At 33.7% G+C, this 24,863-nt stretch overlaps 1 protein-coding gene across 1 annotated transcript in view; it reads right to left on the reverse strand.

Annotated features, from left to right (window-relative positions):
* Positions 1-24,863, reverse strand: part of PDCD4 (programmed cell death 4) — a 29,308-nt gene that overhangs the window by 2,303 nt on the left and 2,142 nt on the right. The window contains exons 2-11 of the mRNA XM_059901031.1: positions 21,469-21,575; positions 16,558-16,860; positions 14,887-14,981; positions 13,689-13,802; positions 11,554-11,775; positions 9,893-9,990; positions 8,843-8,957; positions 6,162-6,269; positions 4,640-4,750; positions 3,818-3,957 (exon numbers count right to left, since the gene is read on the reverse strand). Coding sequence (XP_059757014.1) covers positions 3,818-3,957; positions 4,640-4,750; positions 6,162-6,269; positions 8,843-8,957; positions 9,893-9,990; positions 11,554-11,775; positions 13,689-13,802; positions 14,887-14,981; positions 16,558-16,860; positions 21,469-21,511 — 1,349 coding nt within the window. The 5' untranslated portion in view covers positions 21,512-21,575. The remainder of the gene's footprint in view (positions 1-3,817; positions 3,958-4,639; positions 4,751-6,161; positions 6,270-8,842; positions 8,958-9,892; positions 9,991-11,553; positions 11,776-13,688; positions 13,803-14,886; positions 14,982-16,557; positions 16,861-21,468; positions 21,576-24,863) is intronic.

The raw sequence follows: 24,863 nt of genomic DNA on the forward strand, positions 1-24,863 counted from the left end.
AGAGAGTGGCATGGACATATATACACTACCAAATGTAAAACTAACAGCTAGTGGGAAGCAGCCAAATAGCACAGGGAAATCAGCTCGGTGCTTTGTGACCACCTAGAGGGGTGGGATAGGGAGGGTGGGAGGGAGGGAGACACAAGAGGGAAGAGATATGGGGATATAATAATATGTATAACTGATTCACTTTGTTATAAAGCAGAAACTAACACACCATTGTAAAGCAATTATACTCCAATAAAGATGTTAAAAAAAAAAAAAAACACAAACATGAAAACAAATTCTGACTACAGTCAACTAAAAGAATTTAAAACTTCATCTTTTTTGGTTATTCATTAAATTTTTAAGGGGTGTATTGTCATTTAAATTTTTAAAAGTCAGCATGCCTCTAAGTCTTTTGAAAAGACTTTCCCTGATACATATCCTAGAACATATCAAATGACCTGCTTAATCTGAGCAGTTTTTAGTTAAATAAAAGCTTGATGATTGAAATAAGTTCACTGTCCAAATGAAGTCATGTAAAAAAGAAGTTATAATATAAATAAGGCAAACATTATTATGCTATTTGGAAATTTAATACAAACACGCCTCAAAATTATTGCGGGTTCCGTTCCAGATCACCACAATAAAGTGATATCACATTAAAGCAATCACATGAATTTTTTGGTTTCCTGAATATAAAATTATGTTTTTTTTTTGTTTGTTTGTTTTTAATTTTTTTTTTATTATTATTATTTTTAATGCTATTCTTGTCTGCTTACATTCTTTTTATTTATGTATGTATGTATGTATGTATGGCTTTGTTGGGTCTTCGTTTTCTGTGCGAGGGCTTTCTCCAGTTGCGGCAAGCGGGGGCCACTCTTCATCGCGGTGCGCAGGCCTCTCAATATCGCGGCCTCTCTTGTTGCGGAGCACAGGCTCCAGACGCGCAGGCTCAGCAATTGTGGCTCACGGGCCGAGTCGCTCCGCGGCACGTGGGATCTTCCCAGACCAGGGCTCGAACCCGCGTCCCCTGCATTGGCAGGCAGATTCTCAACCACTGCGCCACCAGGGAAGCCCTAAAATTATGTTTACACAATACTGTGGCCTATTAAGTGTGCAATAAGCGTTATGTCTAAAAACCCAATGTACATATCAAAATTAAAAAATACTTTATTGCTGAAAAATGCTAATTATCATCCAAGCCTTTAACAGGTCATTAATCTTTTTGCTGGTGGAGGGTTAGAAATACTGAGAACTACCAAAATGTAACACAGACAAAGTGAGCAAATGCTGGTTAGGGAAATGGCACCAATAGACTTGTCAATGCTGGGTTGCCACAAACCTTCAATTTGTAAAAAACACAGCATCTGCAAAGCACAATGAAATGAGGTATGCCTGTATTTATTTCTACTATGTCATTAATATTATTTGAAAGCTAAACACTGAACCAAATAGGAAACACCAACATGATTGGGAATTATGCAAACTAGAGCTACAGAACCTATCAAAATATCTATGTTTAAAAATGTTTTTTAATTTTTTTCTCAGATATAGAAAAGCCATAACCTGAATGTGGAAAAACAAAGTCCAATTAATTCCAGTATATGCCCCTTTTAAAAAAATATTTTATTTATTTATGTTCTTTATTTTTTTTTGGCTGTGCTGGGTCTTCGTCGCGGCATGTGGACTTCTCTCTAGTTGCGGCACGCAGGCTTCTCTCTAATTGTGGCATGCGGGTTTACTCTCTCTAGTTGCGACTCGTGGGCTCCGGGGCACATTGGCTCTGTAGCCGTGGTGCGCGGGCTCCAGGGTGCATGGGCTCTGTAGTCACGGCGCGCAGGCTCCACAGCACGTGGCTCCGTAGCTTGCGGCACGCAGGCTCTCGTTGAGGCACGCCGAGTTCAGTAGTTGTGGTGTGCAGGCTTAGTTGCCCCGCAGCATGTGGGATCTTAGTTCCCCGACCAGGGACTGAACCCACATCCCCTGCATTGTAAGGCAGATTCTTTACCACTGGACCTCAGGGAAGTCCCACATATGCCCCATTTTGAGATTTCTGCTATTTCAAACTCAAGAGACCTTCCTCTATAATGTAACCACACACTAGCTACATGTAGTGACAGCAGCCCAAGAGGAATAGTTGAACAGCAGCCTCAAGCAGTAAGTGCTAAACAGAGCTTGAGCAGGATTAGCCCTTATTATTCTCTGACCCTAGACCAATACAAACAGGCATTCAAGGTCACATACAAATGTGCACTCCATCCAAATAAGCAAAACGATAGAGATAAAAAATGAAAGTTCTATGGAATACACAGAAAGTTTAGACATCTCTTCAAATGATCCTTGAAAGTAAAGCCACAATAGATATAACTAGTTAAGACTTTTGAATAGAGGCTGAAAAACTTTTTAAATGAGCCAGTGCCAAAGTGTTAACCCCTTTTCATACTAAGTCTAAATGTAAACCAGCTATATTTTCCTGAACATAAAGGCTTCACACTATAATGTTAGGAGATCAAGGTTGGAAATGAAGCAGCACGTAGCAGAAAGTCCTGCCAAAGCTGACAGTTGTTACTGATGTATATACCACTTGGCACATCAGTACATCATTGATGCTATCACCAAAGTAGAGATCTACATTTTCAAACATTCTTATCAAAGCCATTAAAATGTATATTCCATGGGCTTCCCTGGTGGCGCAGTGGTTGAGAATCTGCCTGCCAATGCAGGGGACACGGGTTCGAGCCCTGGTCTGGGAAGATCCCACATGCCGCGGAGCAACTGGGCCCGTGAGCCACAATTACTTAGCCTGCGCGTCTGGAGCCTGTGCTCCGCAACAAGAGAGGCCGCAATGGTGAAAGGCCCGTGCACCGCGATGAAGAGTGGCCCCCACCTGCCGCAACTAGAGAAAGCCCTCGCACAGAAACGAAGACCCAACACAGCCATAAATAAATAAATAAATAAATAAAAATTGTATAACTTTAAAAAAAAAAAAGATTTATTAAAAAAAAAAAATGTATATTCCACCATTATCTTTTTCTTCTCTCTTAATGGCTTCTAAACTTTGTAGAGCAAAGGACACTATCGGTAAGTATTTTTTGAGATTTAATTCTCACCGTCACTTACATAAAAATACATAAAGACTGAAACTTCTTCAGATAAAAATTACAAAAACTTAAAATATAAAACAGACCCAGACAAGGTTAGCTGTTGCTAAACTTTTATATCTATTACAATACAAACTTCATTATAAGCTTTAATAACAAAAAAAATTCATCAACTCCTAAAGAGTTTGAACCTAGCAGCACATATATAATACCTCCAAAAGAATCACACACACACTTTCTAGAGAAGTAAAATCCAATCAGTCCCAATTCTCCATTCTATGAGGGAGCAAAAGGAACCCACATGAAATACAGGAATGAACCTAGATCTTAAAAGCCAGAAAAAGTCTGAATTCATCCTTGGCTTCTACCGTGACCTTAGAAAAGGTACATTACACTGCCATAGGCCTCAGTTTTTTCATCTTACTGGTGATATCTATTCTGAAATAATATTTAAACCACTTAGAACAGAGCTTGGTACACAGAACTGCTCCACAAAATTATTTTCCTTCCAATGAACTGTGGCTTCATGAGGCAGTCCTATACAAATTTACAAGAGAACAAAATAAGCTTCACCCTTGTTTCTCCATAAATTCAGATGATTTTCACTGATGAGTGACTTCAGGGAAGATATTATTATTTTTCAGACACAGCTGGAATGACAGAAAATTAGCTTAGCCCTCCCAAGCACCTCAGCCAGTAATTTCATGTTGAGAAAGTAATAAACAAAGTACCTTGAGGGACAAAGATCTCTGAGTTGTCTGGAAATTATTCCAGCCTGAAAACATTCTTCTACAAATCGCTCAAGCACAGAGTATGAATGTGGGACATCCAGATTAATGTCTGGAATTTCATTGTAAATTCTCTCATAACCCTAAAACAATGGAATTACAGAGTTGTTAGCCCATATAAAATACATAATGCCATACAACCCATCACTATTATCAATCTATATTTAAGGCCAAATGTTCATATAATTAGACTGCAGTCAGAGCCGAACCTTGAAAAGTACGAAGAGTAAGTATATTTTTTACAGAATATTTTCTTTAAAACTGTTCTCTCAAAAGAGCTTCAGGTAGACATTAGACGTTGGACACATTTCTTCCCCATCTACTTCTCTATAATACATTTACTACATTTTTAAAAAATAAAAGGCAAGTAAGAACCTCACCAATATTTAATAATAATGCATACAATTTTAAATAGGAATAAATTAAGTACTTTATAAATCTGTTAGAAATTCATGTTTCTCTCTAGATATAAAAAAGAAATTATCGTATCTTAGAACTCTTGAGGAAGAACACACACACATCACATTTTTCAAAATACAGGTTCAAAAATACTGGAGTATTTATTACTTTCCAGGAAATGGCTATAAAGGGTTCAAACATAAACAGTACCATTAAAAAAAATATATATATATATACACATACATATAGGCATAATATTACTACACAAGCCTAAAAGAAAATTTCATTAACAATTCGTAATCTGTATTCAATCATATGTATTTAAGATGTAAGCCTAAAAATTGTTCAAAATAATGTTATACTTACTCTTTTCATTTGGTCTAGAGTAATGGTAGAAGATTTCCAAAGAGATTTTAATAAGTCCAAAATCATCTTAAATGTACTTTCTCCAGTTGACTCTAAAACCATTACAATGGCCTAAAAATTGAATAAATGATTGAATTATTGCTCATTTTCATATAAGAAACTGCTCCTAAAATCTATCAGATCTCATCTCTAATATGTATATATATGTATATATATGTATAGATGAGGATGATTATAATTATAATTTTTGTGACTTTCTGTTTGAATAAAAAAAAAATCCCACAAGGATTCGGAAGCAAAAAATATACAAATCAATTATCATTGCAAAGTAAAGGAGCTGTTACAGTGGAGGATTACTGGACTGAATGTCAGTATTATGACATAGTATTAGTGTGTTTGGTAATTGCAATCATTGTTGCTTTTGTTGTGGTCATCCATTTACAATGCTTGACGTCAGTTTATTTATCTCTTGTAAAAATAAAATACAGTGTGTGTGTGTGTGTGTGTGTGTGTGTGTGTGTGTGTGGAAAAAATCAATAATAAATAAAAGATGAGGAAACTAATACTTTAAAAGTTAAAATGAATCACTCAAAAGCACACAGATGAGAAGTGCAAGGCTAAGATTTAAATCTAGAAATGCTAAACATTATCTAAGTACTTTTCATTTAACTCAAACCTCCTGGCATTATCATTATCTGAGATAAAATGACAGATGCTATATAGAAATTAAAGCCAATGCATTTTGTTAACATATTGCCAAATACCTAATACAATATGTTGAGGGGGCATATTCTGGAATGAAAACACTATTTTAATAAAGATATTATGAAATAAAGGAAAAATCTGGAAAGTACGTATCATGAATATGAATGTTTTTATGAAGTTAAAAATACTCTTACTGTATGATCCAGAAATTCAACACCTAGGTATTTACCCAAGAAAAATGAAAAGATATGTCCACACAAAACCTGTGAGTGAATATTTATGACTGCTTTTTTTAATAATCACTCAAACTGGAAACAATATGGTAGGTCTATTCAATGGAATATCACCCAGCACTAAAAAGTGAATTTACTGTTACATAAAATGACATGGACATATCTTAAAAGCATTATGCTACCTGAAGAAGGTCAGACACACAGTATGATTCCATTTATATGATGATAGTCTGGGAAAGGCATAACTATAGGGACAAACATTATATCAGTGGTTACCAGGAGATGACAGTGGTAGGGGAACAGGTTAGCCCCAAACTTCTGGAAGTGATGGAAACGTTCTATATTCTGAGATAGTGGTTATGTGACTTGATACATTTGTCAAAAATTCATTGAACTGCACAGCTAAAGAGTGTATTTTACTCTAAATTATACCTTGATTAAAAAAAAATTGTAAAACCCTCTCCCCCTTAACATTAAAATTTTTCAAAGAAAACAAAAATGTATGTTATTAAAGAAGCATTAAGTCACTGTGGTGCAAAAAGGAACAGCTAATAATTCTTTTTGGAATGTCAAAGTAATCTTACTTCATATACAAGCTCATGGTGAAAATGAGGTACTTCCAGTTCCTTAAGGCAATGTTCAGCTTCAGATATGTCTCCAGAGAGTAAATACTCTTTCAGCAGCATATCAATCTATTAGATTTAAAGATTGAGATGTGTTAGAATTCTTGATTTTTAAAAAATTCTGTTTTGCCTAAGGATTTATTTACCCTCATCTTAATATAGTACATGATGAATAGGTCACAAACAGTTGTTTAAGAATAGTCTTGACATGACACTATCATAACAGAATTTTTTAATAATTAAAAAGCAAATCCCCAAATTTTAAATGGTTCATAGTCATGAAGGGAATGCAGTGTTTCGGTGTGTTTCAATAATCCATCACGATCGAGGAGTAGACTTAAGATGTGTTTGGCCTCAGTTGTGACCATAATGCTTCAATGCTCCCTGTAAAACAAGGGACCTTAAATACCACTAGAGGGCACTAACTGAAAGTCTCAAAATGAATTTTTAAAGTGGCGCAAACCCATTTCCATCAGCATGACATTAAGTGGGAGCCAAAAAATGAGAGCTAATAGGGCTTTACTAGACAGGGCAAAGACTTCCAAAGCAGTTTTCTCTCTTCTCTACAATTGAAGATTTGAGGCCCATTATTTAAAACGTTCGTCAGTAATTCAGCTTCCAGTTATAGCTAAGGAGGCAAGTCTTGACTCTCCTTGTTGAAAGTTGCACAAGAACATCTATGGCTCCAGAGAAAAAGAGGAAAAGCTTTTCAGCACAAGAACTTCAACGAGGAATGTTCTCCCCTATACATCGCCTGTTAAAATCATCTTTGCGCCTAGTAGACACTCAATGAATATTGGCTGACTGAAATCTCATTTAAGTATGTTCTCCTTCCAACTTCTACAATGTATTTCCATTAAAAGTATAGTAAAATTTGATCAACAGAATACATCTTGATGAATAATTCCTATTATCATGCTTTAGGAAAATAAATATTTAAAGCATGTTACTTGAATAAAGTATTTTCACTTTATAATTATAAACTAATATATTTATTATTTAAATTACATCACTTAGTTTTTTAACTTTGTTATTAACTTAAAGTATTTAAATGTTTCCCACTGGGTTCCATGCATTGTTGAGAACGATATTATAAATACATGTATGTATTTCTAAAAGTCCTCTCTGTCCAACTCATCCTTCCATGTAAAATAAATGAACATCCAAATAATGTCAACCTCAAACTCACATATTGGTAGTTTTATTTCAATTTTCATCGTGACCATTTTTTTTTGTTGTGATAATTCACATACCATAAAACAGTTTGGCAGTTTCTCAAAATATTAATTTTGAGAAGCATTATCATCCTAACAATACTAAGTCTTTCAGTCCATAAACATGGGATATCTTTCTACTTATTTAGGCCTTATTTAATTTCTTTCAACAGTGTTTTGCAGTTCTTGGTGCACAAGACTTGCACTTCTTTTGTTAAATTTATTCCTTTGTATTTTAATTTTTATGCTATTACAAATGCAATTGTTTCTTAATTTCATTTCAGACCATTCATTGCATTGCTAGTGTACAGAAGACCTAGAATTAAATTCTGTACACTGATCTTGTATCCTGCAACTGTGCTGAATTCGTTTATAATAGTTTGGTGTTTTTGTTTTTTTGAGAATTCACTTGGATTTTCTGTACACAGATCATGTCATCTGGGAACAGAGATAGTTTTACTCTTCTTTTCCAACTTAGATGCCTTCTATTTCATTTTCTTGCTGAACTGCTCTGGTATTTCCACTGTTTTTATACCTCAATTTTTGTAATAACTTTTAAATTTTTTAAAAACAGATATTGCAATCATGACATTACAAACACCAACTCATCTACCTTAACATATATAAAAACAAAACTGGTCAAAGCTCTAACAATATTTTGAGCTCCTTAACACTCAAACTTGGTATACATATCATTAAAATATTTATTAAATATCAAAACTATAGTCACATGAAAGATTATACTCAAAAATCAGAAGCACATGTACTATATAAATCTTCTAATTTTCTTAAAAATCTTCAAATAGGATTAACTACTTTTTCTGGTTTCTTATTATAGAATATCACTTTGCTGCCAGAAGAAAAAATCCATAGAGAATAAATCTGGTATTAATGCAAAAACCAATTACTTTTTCTTTTAAAGAATGCATACAGGTAGTGAACTTCCCTATAAAAATCTACCACTCTGATCTACTCTAGTGTTCATAATGCATAACTTACAATCTGAGACCATCCAGTTTCAAACTGCTCTTATAAAATGGACATTTATTGAATAACTACAAAACAGAAACTCTTATTTCAACAGTCTGAAAAATTTTAAATTCCAAGAAAAAGACTTTAGGTATTCCTTTTAGGTTCCTACACAGCCTTCTTCACAAAATCCCCTTTAACTTCATGAAAGCCCCTTTAACTTAACACAGTCTTATTTTTAAGTCAGAGAAACCATAAAAATTTAATAATGACTATATAATTATTGTATAATTTACAGCAAAAGGGCATAAAGCCAAATATATAAGGATTATTCCATTTTCCATTTGCAGCTATAAAACTGAAATTAATTCTTGTCCACAAAAATACCAGCTAGAGGGCAGAGTTTGTTTCCCTAAAGAATACATATAAATTAAGCTAAAGACAATGCCCAGTAGTTACCTCTTTAACAAGGTGGTTAAGAGACTGCTGCCCACCTCCAGAGCCCCAAACACTGTCCTTGCGCTTTCCACCTTTAGACATACTCAGAAGCACGGTAGCCTTGTCCAGAGCAGCTCTACAAAAAAAAAAAAAAAAGTTAATTTTGACATATGGACATGCTTGAGATTGACCAAATTATGGATGAAGTTGGGGGAAAAAACCCATATACACTAAAAGTTTTCATATAACATAAAAGCAACCTAAAGTTCAGAAGTCTCTTAAAAAACTATTTTTCAAGATAAAAAGTTGGGAACAAAAAAAGTTGCTTCTCATATTAATATTCTCTCACTCATTTCCATTTCTCGGTCAACAAAAGTCTAATAACGTTATTTCAAAATTACTGATCTAGCCTGAGAAGGAACATTTCACCTAAAACTAACTTTTACATAGATCCATGCCTTTCCACCAGCGCAATCATTCCACTCTGACCTGAAGTAGTCCTAGAAAATTAATATCTATACCTGTGAAAACCTAAGACATGGCTAAGTCCAAGTCTAAGTTTCCAGGAAGTTATGAAAAATCATAGAGCATAACTCCCAAATATCACATTTAGCTTATAAATATACCAAAGAACAAAAGTGAAAAACATTATTTCCTAAGATTTCTATAGCAAATAAATATAAAATTGAAAATAAGGCTCCTTTGTTAATACTGTCCATCTTATTAGAATATTAAATTATTACAGAATATTAAAACCTAAAGGGACCTTAAAAAACATTCCAAGTCCCATCCTTTCATTTTATAAATAAGGAAACTGAGGCCGAGAGAAAAGTGGCTCGACATAAAGGTAGCTAACAGTTTAGCTAAAACCCAGAACTTCTGCATTATAGTACTGTCTTCTTTCTGTTATATCATGTCAAGAATCTCTCAATTTTGTTTTAACGGTAAAGAGTACACAAAAATGACAAATAGGTGTCCACAAAGTCTGATTAATTCAAGTGTCATTTCAAAAGAATCCTGTAGAACTTTCCCCTATTTTGAAAGTCTAAGTAGGAAAATTAATTTACTTACCTAGCCTGTACACAATCTACAGTTCCTTTGTAACTATCAATATAGGTATTACATAAAATTCCATCTCCAACAGCTCTAGCAATAAACTGGCCCACCAACTATAATAAGAAAAAGAAAAAAAGAGCTATATAAAAAAATCTAAAATAAAGCTTTATAGGACACAATTTCTAAAAACATAAATGATGAAGACTGGTTGAACTACACAGTCAATACCTAAGACATGTTGGAGTATTCAAAAAACACCTATTTAGCACCTACTGTTTATGCCCGGCATACACTCCCACATCTTAACCTTCAAGTTAAAAGCCATGGGGGCATAAAACATCTGTTTTGCTCACTACTGAATCCCCAACACGTTGCACACTGCTTGAAACATAGCATATAATCAAAAATACTTGCTAAGTCAATGACTTAATAGTCAAGAGAAACATCTCTTCTGGAAAGAAAAAAAACTGGACTATGGTCTCTCAAACCTGTTTGATTAAAGGAATTTATCTGAGGGGGAAAAGTTGTGCAGAAATATTTATCTGAAAATATGTTCATAGCATTATTTCTTAAAAAAACTGGAAACAACTTAGTGTCTAACAGTAATTGTGTGGCTGAATGGTATGTATGTAAGACGGTACACCGTGTGGCCAAATATGTTTACCACATTTTATGGTGTAAGAAAAATCAAGTTTACCAAGTAGCATATACAGTATGATTCCACTTTTTATTAAAACAAAAAACGTAAGGATATGTAAAAACCGTATACTGATACATACCCACAAAAAGTAGAATGGAAGATTTAAACACCAAAATGTTAACAGTTAACAGTGGTTATTTTTGCTGGCCTTTCTTCCTTTTGGCTTTTCTTTATTCTTCAAAACTTCTATAATGACTATTATGTACAGTTTTTTTTTTAAAGTATGGGTATTGGTATAAAAAGAAAAAAAATTCATGTTTGAATCACAGCTCAATACTGACACAGACTACTTACTGTCTGTCACAGGAAAGTATAACAGAAACAGCATTTATGTTAACCTACCTATAGTCTATTCCTAAATTAATGTTTAAGTAAAGTGCTCCTACCTTGCTTTAAAACTTTGTTCAGGTAAATAGCAACGATTTCACACATTTTCAATTTCAAACCAGAAAGTCATATTATAGTGTCAGCATGTATTAAATCTAATAAAAGTAAAAGGCTTTGAACAGAATCTAAACAAAAGCATATATAAGTCATGAATTTTCTAATTATTTCCCCACGAAAGCTACAAAAGGGAACAATCTTATTTATCATTATTTTTATAATAAACATTAGTGAAGCAAACTCAATCCTCAATTATAACAATCTACATTTTTTAAAAATCCTAGCTCATGAAACAGCTTAACTACATGTAATAGAGAATATACAGACAGCAAAAAAACATGACCTAAAAACTATACAGAGCATGGGGGGAAAAGTAAGATATAAAATTACAGTGTGATGAAAACTATGTTGTGGGGGTAGAAACAGCTAGGGAAAAATACACGAAAACATTAGAGGGCTATCTTTGTGTGACAGGGAATATGGGCCAGTTTTTCTTCTTTCATCTAATAAAATTTCCTAGGAGTATGTATTAGTTCTATACTTGCAAGTGAAGTAGACAGAGAGAATGAACAAGAGGAAGAATCATACAAACCTGTGGTGCTCTAGGAGTATCCAATGCTAATTCAGGTAGATCTTTCAACAATTTATCAAATGATTTTTCTACATCATTTGTGCTCATTACTGTCCCACAAAGGTCAGAAAGAAGCTTAGATGTCATTTCTCTATGACTAGCTTTTCCCTCCAACGCCAATGACACTGCCAACACTGGTACTCCACTTTTCATTTCACCAAGATTTAAATCTCTTAGCATTTCCTATTCAAAAAAAAAAAAAAAAGTATGTCACTGCCTATAGTTCAATTTTATTTTATTTTATTTTTGAAAAAAATCAAGATATTACCCATATATCCTTCCCTCTCCTTGACTGGAAAAAATCAGAGAAGCACTCAAAATTTGGGGATAAGATAAATACATCTTTTTCTACATATAAATTAAATACTGATCCACTTTAAGTCAAGCTTCAACTGTCTGAACATCACTAAACTCAAGAATGTGAATTACACCTAAAATAGTTTATTAAACTACATAGTATTGCTAAGTTTGGTGTTAGGAGTTAACTAACTCTCTGCCTTATACTCTATTACTTCTAGAAATATTGTTTTATGAGCATTTGTAGGGAAATTCATTTTACATTATCATAAACTGTTTATACTCTCTTCACCCAAATATTTGTACTTTCATATAAAGTTTAAAATGAGATCTTAAACCACTGTTTTTAAGTGGGATTATTGTTTTAAATGCCGGGATAAAGTAAAATTTTCTCTTAAAAAATATAATAGCAGCAGCTAATACTTACTGACCACTTACAGTATATCAGGAATTATAACAGCCACCTTAGTTTATACTCTTTGAGGGAGGTATTATCATCATACTCACCACACCCAAAGCACAGAAAAATTAAGTATTTGCTGAGGGCACCCAGAGGAGTGCCTAGGTTGGAAGTGGAATACAGGCAGTATGACCATAGAGACTAACTTGTAACTCAGTTACTTAGAGTAATGACTACTAACAAGGACACCAGTTAGGTAAGCTGAACAAATACTCGGTTTTATTCCTACAAAAACTCAAAGCTATCAAACCTCGTATTATCAGACAAACCAAGAAAACCCAGTCTGAATTAAAATAATCTAAATTATAAAAGTCTTCTATGGAGATGCAATTTTATTACTTTAAGTCAGTAATACTAAACTACTGAACTAGACCAATAATTTTATTCTACCCTTTTAGATTTACTTTACAAACAATTCGTAACACAATACATGTTCCCATACAAATTATGCTTCAAAAACACATTTGTGGGGCTTCCCTGGTGGTGCAGTGGTTAAGAATCCACCTGCCAATGCAGGGGACATGGGTTCGAGCCCTGGTCCGGGAAGATCCCACATGCCGCAGAGCAACTAAGCCCATGCGCCACAACTACTGAGCCTGTGCTCTAGAGCCCGCGAGTCACAACTACTGAAGCCCGCGTGCCACAACTACTGAAGCCCACGTGCCTTGAGCCTGTGCTCCACAACAAGAGAAGCCACCACAATGAGAAGCCCACGCACCACAACAAAGAGCAGCCCCCACTCACCACAACTAGAGAAAGCCCGCGCACAGCAACCAAGACCCAAAGCAGCCAAAAATTAAATAAATAAATAAATAAAATAAATTAAAAAAAAAAAAAAAAACACCACACATTTGTTCTCTTGATTTCTGTATGCATTCTCTTCCAAACGTTTGTATCTGTGTTCTTTTCTGGACAGAGTACAAAGATAAACTTTATTCTAGTCCTAAGCATTGAAATGAATGTCAAAAAAATGGAACTGAGGCATTTTTAATGAGATCCCTAAGGACATTTTAGAAGGTACATAAATGCCTTGAAATTGTTAAAATTATATTTTATAAACTATCAATTATAAAAATGCTATAATTATAAAAATTATTAAAATATTGTGTTGTGCCATTTTTCAGAGAAGAAAATGGCACACAGCCCTCATCAGATCCCAAATAGGTAAGAAGTGGTCTAAATAAAATTTTAGGCCATTTCTTAGTTAGAAATTCATTTATGCATAAGAAAATGCTTAAACTTTTTCAGTGATCCAAGATCATTCTGGATATGATGTTTTGCTTTTAACAGTGTCTGCTCTCCTGTATTAAATAAATTATGCTTGCAACTTTAAACCTACCGCAACTTCATTAGTATCTCCGTGCTCAAAATATTCCTGTATGATTGGTGTTAAAGTCTTCTCAAATGCCGTTTCATCCAAAGGCAAAACTACAGTTTCATAAACACAGTTTTCCTGGAAAGGGAAGGGGCAGAAGTTATAAATTAAAGAACAAAATATTCAGATAAACTGAAATTGTTTCACAATTTTATACTCTAACTGGTTAGTAATACCCATTCAGGGCAAGAAAAGGAGATGCTACATGCTTTGATCACTTATATAATATAAAAACAGAATCTATGTCACTGTTCTTTTATAAAATCTGAATATAATAAACCAGTATACAGATTAAAACCACTAACTACAGCAAATATATGACTTGCTTCTGATCCCCCATATCTTCTGTTAATTTTTTTTCTCTCTCCCACAAAACCAATACTTCAGTGACCAAAAAGCTTTAAGCTTCCTATAACACCTAGTATTTTCATTAAAATTTCACTTAAAAAAAAAAACAAAACAGCAGGAGCCAAAGCCTTCATGATTAGTATTATGATAATAAAAAAGCCCTTATAACAAAAATCAATGTTGTAGTGACCAAAAAATCTCTAAGGAAAAAGCACTATTCAACTGAAATTTCAAAAAGAATAAGATGTCCAATAATCTTCTATCCCCCCTTCTCTGCAAAAAAAGCCCTGAAATGTTTATATGCCAACTTGTGACTGGCTTCAGTCTAACAACATACTTTCAAGTCTTTCAAGACTATATATTAAAATTAGAACATTTAGCAAAGATTTTATAGTACTTGAATCCTACTGGTTTTAAAATATATTTCTCATGTTCCCTTAGAAATATTTCCATGTCTAATTAAATTCAGAAACCAAGTGAAAATTATGCATACATTACTTATCAGTTAACTTGGTTTTCTAATCCAAAATTAACCTAACAGTCTGAAAGGACTAAATATATATATGATTTAGATATACATACTAATGTGTGTAATATGTGTACACACATATATACACACTCATATTATATACATATCAGATACTCACGCAAATTATAATCACACATTATAAAATTATATATATATGATATGAATGGTATAGCGTATAGATACAGAATACATGATTTGACAAATATATGAGTATACTACAAACATGAGATCAAAAAGTTTTTAAGTATTTTAAATATATATTACAGAAAGTAAAACACTTCCCACCTGGTCATCATCATAGTTAGGATCTTTCACATCCACCTCCTCCACATCATATACCTGTCCAGGTGTACCCCAGACACCTTTGCCTCCAGCACCACCTGAAAAAGTTTAGAATTGAGAAAGGAAAGAGCATAATGTCCATAGTTCATAAATTTTAATTGAAATGTGAAATAATTCTAGATGTTCAGGTGTTAATTCAATAGCAGTTAAAAAACTGTATTTTAATTTCTATGCTAGTGATTTTGCCAGTTGAGAATTATATGTTAAACCTCTTTTTATTCAGATCACTGACTTTTCAGTAATGATTAGATATTATTTTATAACCTATTTCCAAAAAAGCAAGTTGAAATAGCCTACAAAGTTAAAACTAAAAAGGCAGATGCTTTAAAATAAAAGCAAAAACAAACAAACCAAAAAAATCAGAAAAATAGCTGTAGCGGTGACCTCAAGGCAAGTGATACTGCAGTGGAGCTCTAAATTCTATATGACATTATCTTGGGAACAGCAACAACAAAAAAGAAATATGTTGAGCCAGTAAGATGTGGCATAGAAAACTCCACAAGGGAGAAATTATTCAACAAAGAAGTACACTAACCACCATCAAATGTTTTAAAGTCAAATACTCTTTAGATATAAAAAGAAACAAATACTTCAAAACTAGAAATATGTTACAAATAACTAATTGCTATTTAAGCATTAGCAGAACTAATCATCATTTCTACTTCTCTACATACAAATTCACCAGCAGAAGTTTAACAATTCCAACTTTCAAAGTTGCTTTACTAAATAAACTTATTGAAATGTTTTTATAAGCTCAATATATTGCATTATTTTTAAAGAACTTGTACAGTTATCACCAGTTTTGGGGGGGAGGTTTTTATTTTACACATAGAGTATAATTCTTGCCACCAGAGCAAAACAGAATCTGATAACTAGGTTTCATTTTGACTCAGCCAATGGTTGCAGAGCCATTCAACAAGAATAACAATTCCTGACAGGGCACAAAAACATTTTACAAGTATCCTATGCCATAATTTGAAGCTCCCACCATTCAGAAGCTGGTGAAATCAACAACAAATTGCATCAAAATTCTACTACAGACAGAGGCTGACAGCCCCTCATTCAACAAATATTTAAGTACCCAGATTGCTAGTCACTACTCCAGGCACTGGAGATACAGCAGTGAAACAAGACCATTGCACTCCAGTACCCAAAACAAACAGAGCCGAAAATAACTCAGAACCAGATCTACAAAATTATTAAAATTCTGACCCGGATATTACCAAATTATATTTATCATGTATTCTTAACAATGGACATAATTAATTAGATTCATTAGATAACAGACACGATGAATTTCTGACCCTACTTCTTTCAAGCAGAATTAGAGAATACATGCACAATTCATAACTGTGAAGAACACTGCTGTGTATTTTGCTGGAAATATGAGATAAAGTACTGCTCAAGAAAACTAATCTACTCAAACAAGAAAAAAAGGTTCAACTTAAAAGAAAAAGTGGTACGGTCCTCAGATTATTACTATGTAAAAACATACACAAGCCATAAAACATTATCATTGTTTAAATTTCTCTCATTCTTAGAACAAGGAAACTGTAGTATAAGAATCAGACAATATTTTTTCCATTTGTGTCTTTGGACGTGGTATATACTAACCTTTCTTTGGTAGTCCCCTTCCTTTCCCAGATCTGGATCGCCTATCTAGCAACCTTCCCTTTGGACTGGTTGGTACAGTTACTCCACTTCTAAGGCCTTCACTTCCGTTATCACTGACGGAATCGCCTCTGCCAGAGTCCCGGGACGAGTTTTTCCGTAGCCGCCTTTTCGCCTTGGCATTAATTCTAGCTTCATTAATGGAGGATGCCGAAATCCAATTTCCATTTATCTCATTCTTTATTTCCTCAGTCCCAGCATTTTCTTCATCGCCAGAAAAGAGAGAGTCACTTAAATTATCAGGCTCTTAAAAAAAAAATGAAGGAAAAGAATTCTAAGTAAGTATTTTAACCATCTACTGCTATACCAGTTATAGTCATAAGTTATACTAAGTTGAATCACATGAAATTATCATTTTTATAGGTGACAGTCACATATTGGCAATTTCATATAGCTCAGTCCAATACATGACAACTAACCAGTAGTACTTTTCACATTATCATGCCAAATGAACTAAGAGATTGAATGTTAATGAAAAATTTTACTGAAAGCATATTATTTCATGTGTTTACATCATAAAACCTATGTTAATATAAACACCAAATACAGTACAAAACCTTTGAGACTTTATGAGCTTAGACAGTCAAGCAGTTGGAGATAGTAAGAAAAGACTAAGGATCTTTAGGGAAGGTAGATAAACTAATATTTATAGAATGCCTATTTACCAGGCACTAGGCTGGGCACTTTGTCATTTATCCACAACTTTGAGAGCTATTTACTACATTACTTATACAGATAAGGAAACTAAGGCTAAGACTGTTTAAATAACTTGCCAAATATCTCATCATTAATTGTGGACACTTAGAAAACAGTACTAATCCAAAGAGCGTGAAAGGCATTTAGCAAATACGTGATCATAACGATTACTGAGCCAAACTGCTGATGCTTCACTGCTTTCAAAGAAAGCCATCATCTCAAAGTTCTAATTCATCTCTCCAAACCTGACTCACACTACTTACCATTCTCTGAAAATCTTCCAGACTGTGTAAGATTTGTACATTATCCCCTGAAAGACAGCAACATTTGGAGTTCCCAAAGGTCCTCCGTTTAGAATGTCATCCTCACTGCTCTTTTCAGTTACCAAAATCCTTTAGGATATACAGCTGGAGTCTTACTTCCTCCATGAAAACTTTCCTAACAATTCTAGCCACAATAACACTCATACACTGCTCATTTACCACATCATGGAAATCACTTTATATCTTTTCATATAACAGTCATTGCTTTTCCAAATAAGTCATAAGCCTCAAAAGAGAAACCATGCCTATACTGTAGTTTTTGTATCCTCAGCACCTAGCAGAGTATCCTTTATACCATCAACTCAAATGTCAATGGAGATCAAATGACATGGAGACACTCGGCATTACTCCAAAAACTTTTTAAGTCACAAAGCTACTGAATTAGTTATCCCCGGGCCCAAGTTTTGTTCATTATGGCTCACTCAACTCAGAGCTGAATCCCTCAAATGTTTTTAAATATTCCTAATAATTAGGATGTGTCAAGTCTATATGCATGGGCTTTAACATGTTTTTTTTTAAAGGTAATATGTAGAAACTAAAAATTTTTTAAATCAACCTATAAAAAGAAGCATACATGTGTTAAAATCTTTACAATTCTTGACTAAAAGTATGAAAGTTAGTAACAAACCCTGTGGTAATCAAAAAACAAAACATTAAGTAGAGCCAAATTACTTCGGCAGTCTCATAAGTAGTCTGCTGCCTTCAGTCTTCAAACCTTTCTCCAAACTGCACGGAAACTGATTTCTCCCACTAAAAACCCTTTGAAGGTATTCCTATTGGGTTGAAATAAAGTGTAAACTCATGACATTGCAATGTTAGGTCCTTCATGATCTTGCCCCAATCACTAGAATAGCTGCTGACCACTCCCACATTCAAATGGTCAGAGCTGAGATTTGATATCATAGGTAGATGATGGGGGAATTAGTTTGTCAGAGGAATACAGGATATATTAGAAAAAAAGAGAAATTATAAAATGAGAGACCAGCTAACAAAATGTTGCAGTATTCAGTCACAAACTAACTGGAAAGGGCAAGGTTAATAACTTTGGGGTAAATAAGAAGGTGACACTTTCAAGGAAAAAATAAAGGGGTTTCAAAGAGAATAAAGAATAAAACAGTGTTTTAAAAGTTTTTAGACTAGGAAAGGAAGCCAGTGTTAGGCGGGTCACTTTGGGACATCATCATAACTAAACTACTATGACTAGTAGTAACAACAGTAGCAGTAGTCATAGTAGTCGTATTACTTCTTCTATCATTACCATCAGTACTGTTACCTACTATATCAGGTTCCAAGCACTTTACATACATGGTCTATAATCCTCACAAAGCTCTATAATGAAGCTGTTTATCCTCATTTTTCAGAGAGAAGATGTTTCATAAAAAAGTTATATATCTAAAAAGGACTGTGGCCAGGATTCAAACCCGCATTTGAACCTTAGACGACTGTAACTATAGAAAATACAAAGCGAGAGTACTGCAGAGTGGTGACAGCTAAGGAAACAGGCAACAAGGGAACGAATATAAAGAGAGAAAAGAATAAGAGGAAAGGGAAGGAAAGACCAGAGATCAGACAAATCAGATGGCATTTCATATAAGAGTGAATGATTGAAGAAAACATTAAACATCTACCTCTAACATATTGCTTTCATTATTCTACAATTAAGGTAAGCTGCCACAACTAATCCAGAAGATAAAGGCCTCTCTTAGAATGCTTTAAAATGTCCCTCAGAGTACTAAAGTATTCAAGTATTCAAGCAATCGTATTTCCTACACTTGAGTTTCTTCTCTTCAACTATTTTAATATCCTTTCAAATATACATTTATGTATCTACAGCAGTAGACACATCTAGATATATTTTATATATTAGGTCTTATAATTTTTAACCCATGTTTGTATCAATTGCTCTTTTATATTTTGCTATTCATACTCACCTAAGTTTTGGGGTTCCATAACCACTACTGATCTGACTTTAAGAAGACCAAAATTAAAAAGATAAAAACCCTGAGTACAGAATCTGGTGACTTCAAAATTGTTTTCTACTGTGTACTAATTCCCTCTTTCTGAATTCTCTGACATCTCAATAACCAACCCAACTTATATTACACCACAGTGCCAGACGATCACATTTTCAACTACTGCTCCACTGAGTTACATAATTATAATTAACAATATTAGCTCATTTTCATTTGTGACATACATAATACGTGCTATGGGCATGACACACATGCATGGTATCTCACTTAATCCTAACAATAAATCTATAAAGAGGGTATTTATAATCCCAGCTTTATACACGAAGAACAGAAGGTCAAAGAAAATAACCCACTTTCCCCAAGTAACAGAGCTGGTAAAAGTAGAAGTTGGTATTAGTACACTAGTCTGTCTGACTTGGACTATTTGTTACAGGAAGCATTTATTGCAAAGAAGGTCTGTCTTAGGCTCATCCAAGTACTTAAGTATTTAAGGAAGTACTCAGCAGAGGCATCAAGAACAAGATTAGAACAAGGACTTGTTATAGTTAGAAAACAAGAAGTATAAAACTTAGAGCTGTGCCGTCTAATAGAAATATAATGCAAGCCAAATACGTAATTTTAAATTTCTCAGTATTCATATTAAAAACTAAAAAGAAACAAGTGAAATTTATCTTAATATATTTTATTTAATCTAATAGATCCATTATATCAATTCAACATGTAACCAACAGAAAAAATTACTGAGGATTTCATCGCTTTCTTTCATACCAAGTCTCTTGAAATCTGGTATGTATTTTGTACCTACGATACATCCCAATTCAGGTAAGTCACATTTCAAGTGCTCAACAGCCATATGTGACTACTGGCTATACCAGACAGTGCAGAGAAGAAACAATTACCTATCTGTGAAATATATTCTTAAATTTTATTATTATTACCATTCTCACCTCAATGAAGCAGGGACATGATACCAATTTATAATCCTAAAAAACAAGTACTCATACAGCTACTGTATATAAAGCAGCACCAAAATAATCATTAATTATTGTAGTAATTTTTTTCAACTATAATTTTCTAGTACACTTTAAATCAGGTTCGTAAATACAAAATAGCAAAGACGGTTCAACTTCAAAGTGTGCATTCAGATCAAAGAAAACTATGTAACTGGACACAACAGTGAATTAAAGTCATTGAAAACATGAAGTTGTAGTATTAAAAAATGAAATACGTTAAACATATTTAAATTGCAGAGATTTTTTTTCAATATTAATCATAGAGCAAAGAATTATCTAAAGTGTACCAACATGAAAAGTTCTCACTATGGAGACTATTTCAAAATCCTAATTAACTCTACAAAGATTATTCTGAAAACTATATATACACTTTAAGTGATCTGAAGTTATTTAGCTTTTGGACATCTATTCCACAAAACCGTTTTTATGATAATAATGTACTACTGAAGCATTATGGAAAATCAGGGAAAATACACAGTTAATTTGTAATATATAAATTATTAGTTAGGAAAGATATAAAAGATACCAATAATAGTTTATATTATAGAGACCACTAACTAGCTCATGTGAGAACAGTAATGCGCAGGTTCACTATTCTTCTCGCCTTCTACACCACAGAGTTTATTATGAATAGTGGAGAATAAACGTATGAAATGTGAAAGGACAGGCAGAAAAATACAACGTGATGAATTTCATAAAAATAAGAATCACAAACTTGATTTTAAAAATATGACCTGTTTTCTTATAGCATGAGTAAGATGGTTTTTAAAGTAAAGAAGTTTTCATAAAATTTGTTATGGCCTGAAACTTGCTCACAATACAGTCAAGGTTCAAGATATTATTATTTACCTGTAGGGTTTACATTCAGTATCTGCTCGTTTTCTACATCCATCGTTCCTTAATTTCACTCGCACTGATTAAATTACCAAATGGAACTCTTCCTCTGGGATGTATTTCTTTAAAAAGAAAAAAAAAAGCTTCAACGTCTTCCAAACCGATATAATTAACGTAAATTCAATTTACTTACTCAGACTGTTAAAAAAAGAAAAATCACTACATAAGTCCATTTTTTTTAAAGTGTTCACTTTACTTTCAAAGAGCTTCCCCTAATTAACATTTGGTTTCAATCTTCTTGATAAGTTTATCTGTGTCAAAAAAAAAAAAAAAAGTCTATATTTCTGAATGTGCCAAAGCACCCCTTTAACTTGGAATTAAAAGATGTGTTTGCTACCGTACGACCCAGCAATCCCACTACTGGACATATACCCTGAGAAAACCATAATTCAAAAAGAGTGATGTACCACAATGTTCATTGCAGCTCTATTTACAATAGCCAGGACATGGAAGCAACCTAAGTGTCCATCGACAGATGAATGGATAAAGAAGATGTGGCACACATATACAATAGAATATTACTCAGCCATAGAAAGAAACAAAAGTGAGTTATTTGTAGTGAGGTGAATGGACCTAGAGTCTGTCATACAGAGAGAAGTCAGAAAGAGAAAAAAATACCGTATGCTAACACATATATATGGAATCTAAAAAAAAAAAAAAAAGGTTCTGACAAACCTAGGGGTCGGACAGGAATAACAACACAGACCTTTTAGAGAATGGACTTGAGGACACAGGGAGGGGGAAGGGTAAGCTGGGACGAAGTGAGAGAGTGGCATGGACATGTATACACTACTAAATGTAAAATATATAGCTAGTGGGAAGCAGCCGCATAGCACAGGGAGATCAGCTCGGTGCTTTGTGACCACCTAGAGGGGTGGGATAAGGAGGGTGGGACGGAGATGCAAGAGGGAGAAGATATGGGGATATATGTATATGTATAGCTAATTCACTTTGTTATAAAGCAGAAACTAACACACCATTGTAAAGCAATTATACTCCAATAAAGATGTTAAAAAAAAAAAGATGTGTTTGCTATACATGCTTATTTCAAGTTAAAGGAATATATACACATTCCAAATTTTTTAGGAATACCAGGCCTCATAATTAATCTGCTATACATAGATATTGATTAGTTCGTTACCAATGAATTATAAGAACTAGTACTCTAAAATGCAAACAACACAGTTTGGGTTAAAAAAAAGACATGATTGTCTTATTTTTCACACTAAAACATATCTGAAGGCAGATAAATCTGCCATTTCATCACGTAGGCATCTGTAATTACTGTTGTAAGACTTTGAGATCAGGAGAATGTTTTTTTAACATCTTTATTGGAGTATAATTGCTTTACAATGGTGTGTTAGTTTCTGCTTTATAACAAAGGGAATCAGCTATACATATACATATATCCCCGTATCTCCTCCCTCTTTCATCTCCCTCCCACCCTCCTTATCCCACCCCTCTAGGTGGTCACAAAGCACAGAGCTGATCTCCCTGTGCTATGCGGCTGCTTCCCACTAGCTATATATTTTACATTTAGTAGTGTACACATGTCCATGCCACTCTCTCACTTCGTCCCAGCTTACCCTTGCCCCTCCCCGTGTCAAGTCCATTCTCTACATCTGCGTCTTTATTCCTGTCCTGCCCCTAGGTTCTTCAGAACCTTTTTTTTTTTTTTTAGATTCCATATATATGTGTTAGCATACAGTATTTTTCTCTTTCTGACTTACTTCACTCTGTGACAGATTCTAGGTCCATCCACCTCACTACAAATAACTCACTTTTGTTTCTTTTTATGGCTGAGTAATAATAGTCCACTGTATATATATGCCACATCTGCTTTATCCATTCATCTGTCGATGGACACTTAGGTTGCTTCCATGTCCTGGTTATTGTAAATAGAGCTTCAATGAACATTGTGGTACACGACTCTTTTTGAATTATGGTTTTCTCAAAGTATATGCCCAGTAGTGCGACTGCTGGGTCATATGGTAGTTCTATTTTTAGTTTTTTAAGGAACCTCCATACTGTTCTCCGTAATGGCTGTATCAATTTACGTTCCCACCAACAGTGCAAGAGGGTTCCCTTTGGGAGAAATTTTTTATATCAGCATTTTCTATAATGAGAGAATTACTTTTATAATCTGAAAAACCCATTCTTTTTTTTTTTTTTAATCTTACCTATTTAAGAAAAGAGTAAGTACAATGACATTAGCATCTCTATATTTTAGACCTTGGTTTCAAAATGGCTTAAAAATTATTAATGCTGGAAGGTTCTGGTTGATGAAATCAGTTACCTTTTATTTAGACAATTAGTGATAAAAATCAACTGTTATTTGTAAAAAAAAAAAAAAAAAAAAAATACTATCAAAATATATTTTCATAAAAACTATTACCAGAAGATGTAACCAAATGCTATTTCAGAATCTCTCTGGAAATATTTTTTAAATAGTGGTTTAGAATACTTAAGTATTTATCTGTTTAAGTATTTATCTGTTTAAGTAACACAGGTTAGATATAAGTCCTTCCAGCCATTTATAATCATTTCCCCAGCAGTGGGACCTTTTTTTAAGATATAAAGTACACAAATTAATAAGAATGACTAATAAACTAACTACAAAAACGCATTTAGTTTTTATATAACATAACCTACTGTCAGTTGTCATTTTAGAAAGACGATACGATGCCTCCTGGAACTCAAAGGGAAAACTGACTTTTAAATTCCTCAATATATACCATTCTAACATCTTACAAGTTTTATACCCCTTTTCTCCAGAAAACTTCTCCTTTCTCCTACCAACTTCAGATTTAGGGGAAAAAAATGAACCTTAGAAATAAGTACATAGAGATAAATAAAGATATATAAACAAAAATAGTTTGCAAACCTAAACATTTAGTATCCTCCAGGGCTGAAAATGCCTTATCTGTTTTATTTCAGTATATGAATTACATGTTATAGGAAAGTGAAAATGTCACATGATATGTATGTGAGATTTTTAAACTGGAGTTACATTTAAAAAATCATTTTCATTCTTGATACACATACAATCTTCAGGAGAATACTTTCTGCAGAACCTAGCTAATAAAGGAAATGATTATAACTAATGTTTTAAAAGCCCTTTATAATTCAAAAAGAATTTTACATGCATTATTTCACGTACCTCTCAGAACAATCTTGAGGTAGGAACTCCACTTTGCATACAACTAAACAGATTCAGAGAAGGTAGGTGACCCTCCAAAGAGAGATAGCTGCTCACTGGAAGAACCAGGATTAGAACCCAGACCTTCTAAATCCACTACCGTTTGCACAAGTTCAACGCAAGACTTTAATATCCCACAGGAAGACTCTTT

The sequence above is a fragment of the Balaenoptera ricei genome, chromosome 16 (assembly GCF_028023285.1).
Source record: "Balaenoptera ricei isolate mBalRic1 chromosome 16, mBalRic1.hap2, whole genome shotgun sequence".
NCBI lineage: Eukaryota > Metazoa > Chordata > Mammalia > Artiodactyla > Balaenopteridae > Balaenoptera > Balaenoptera ricei.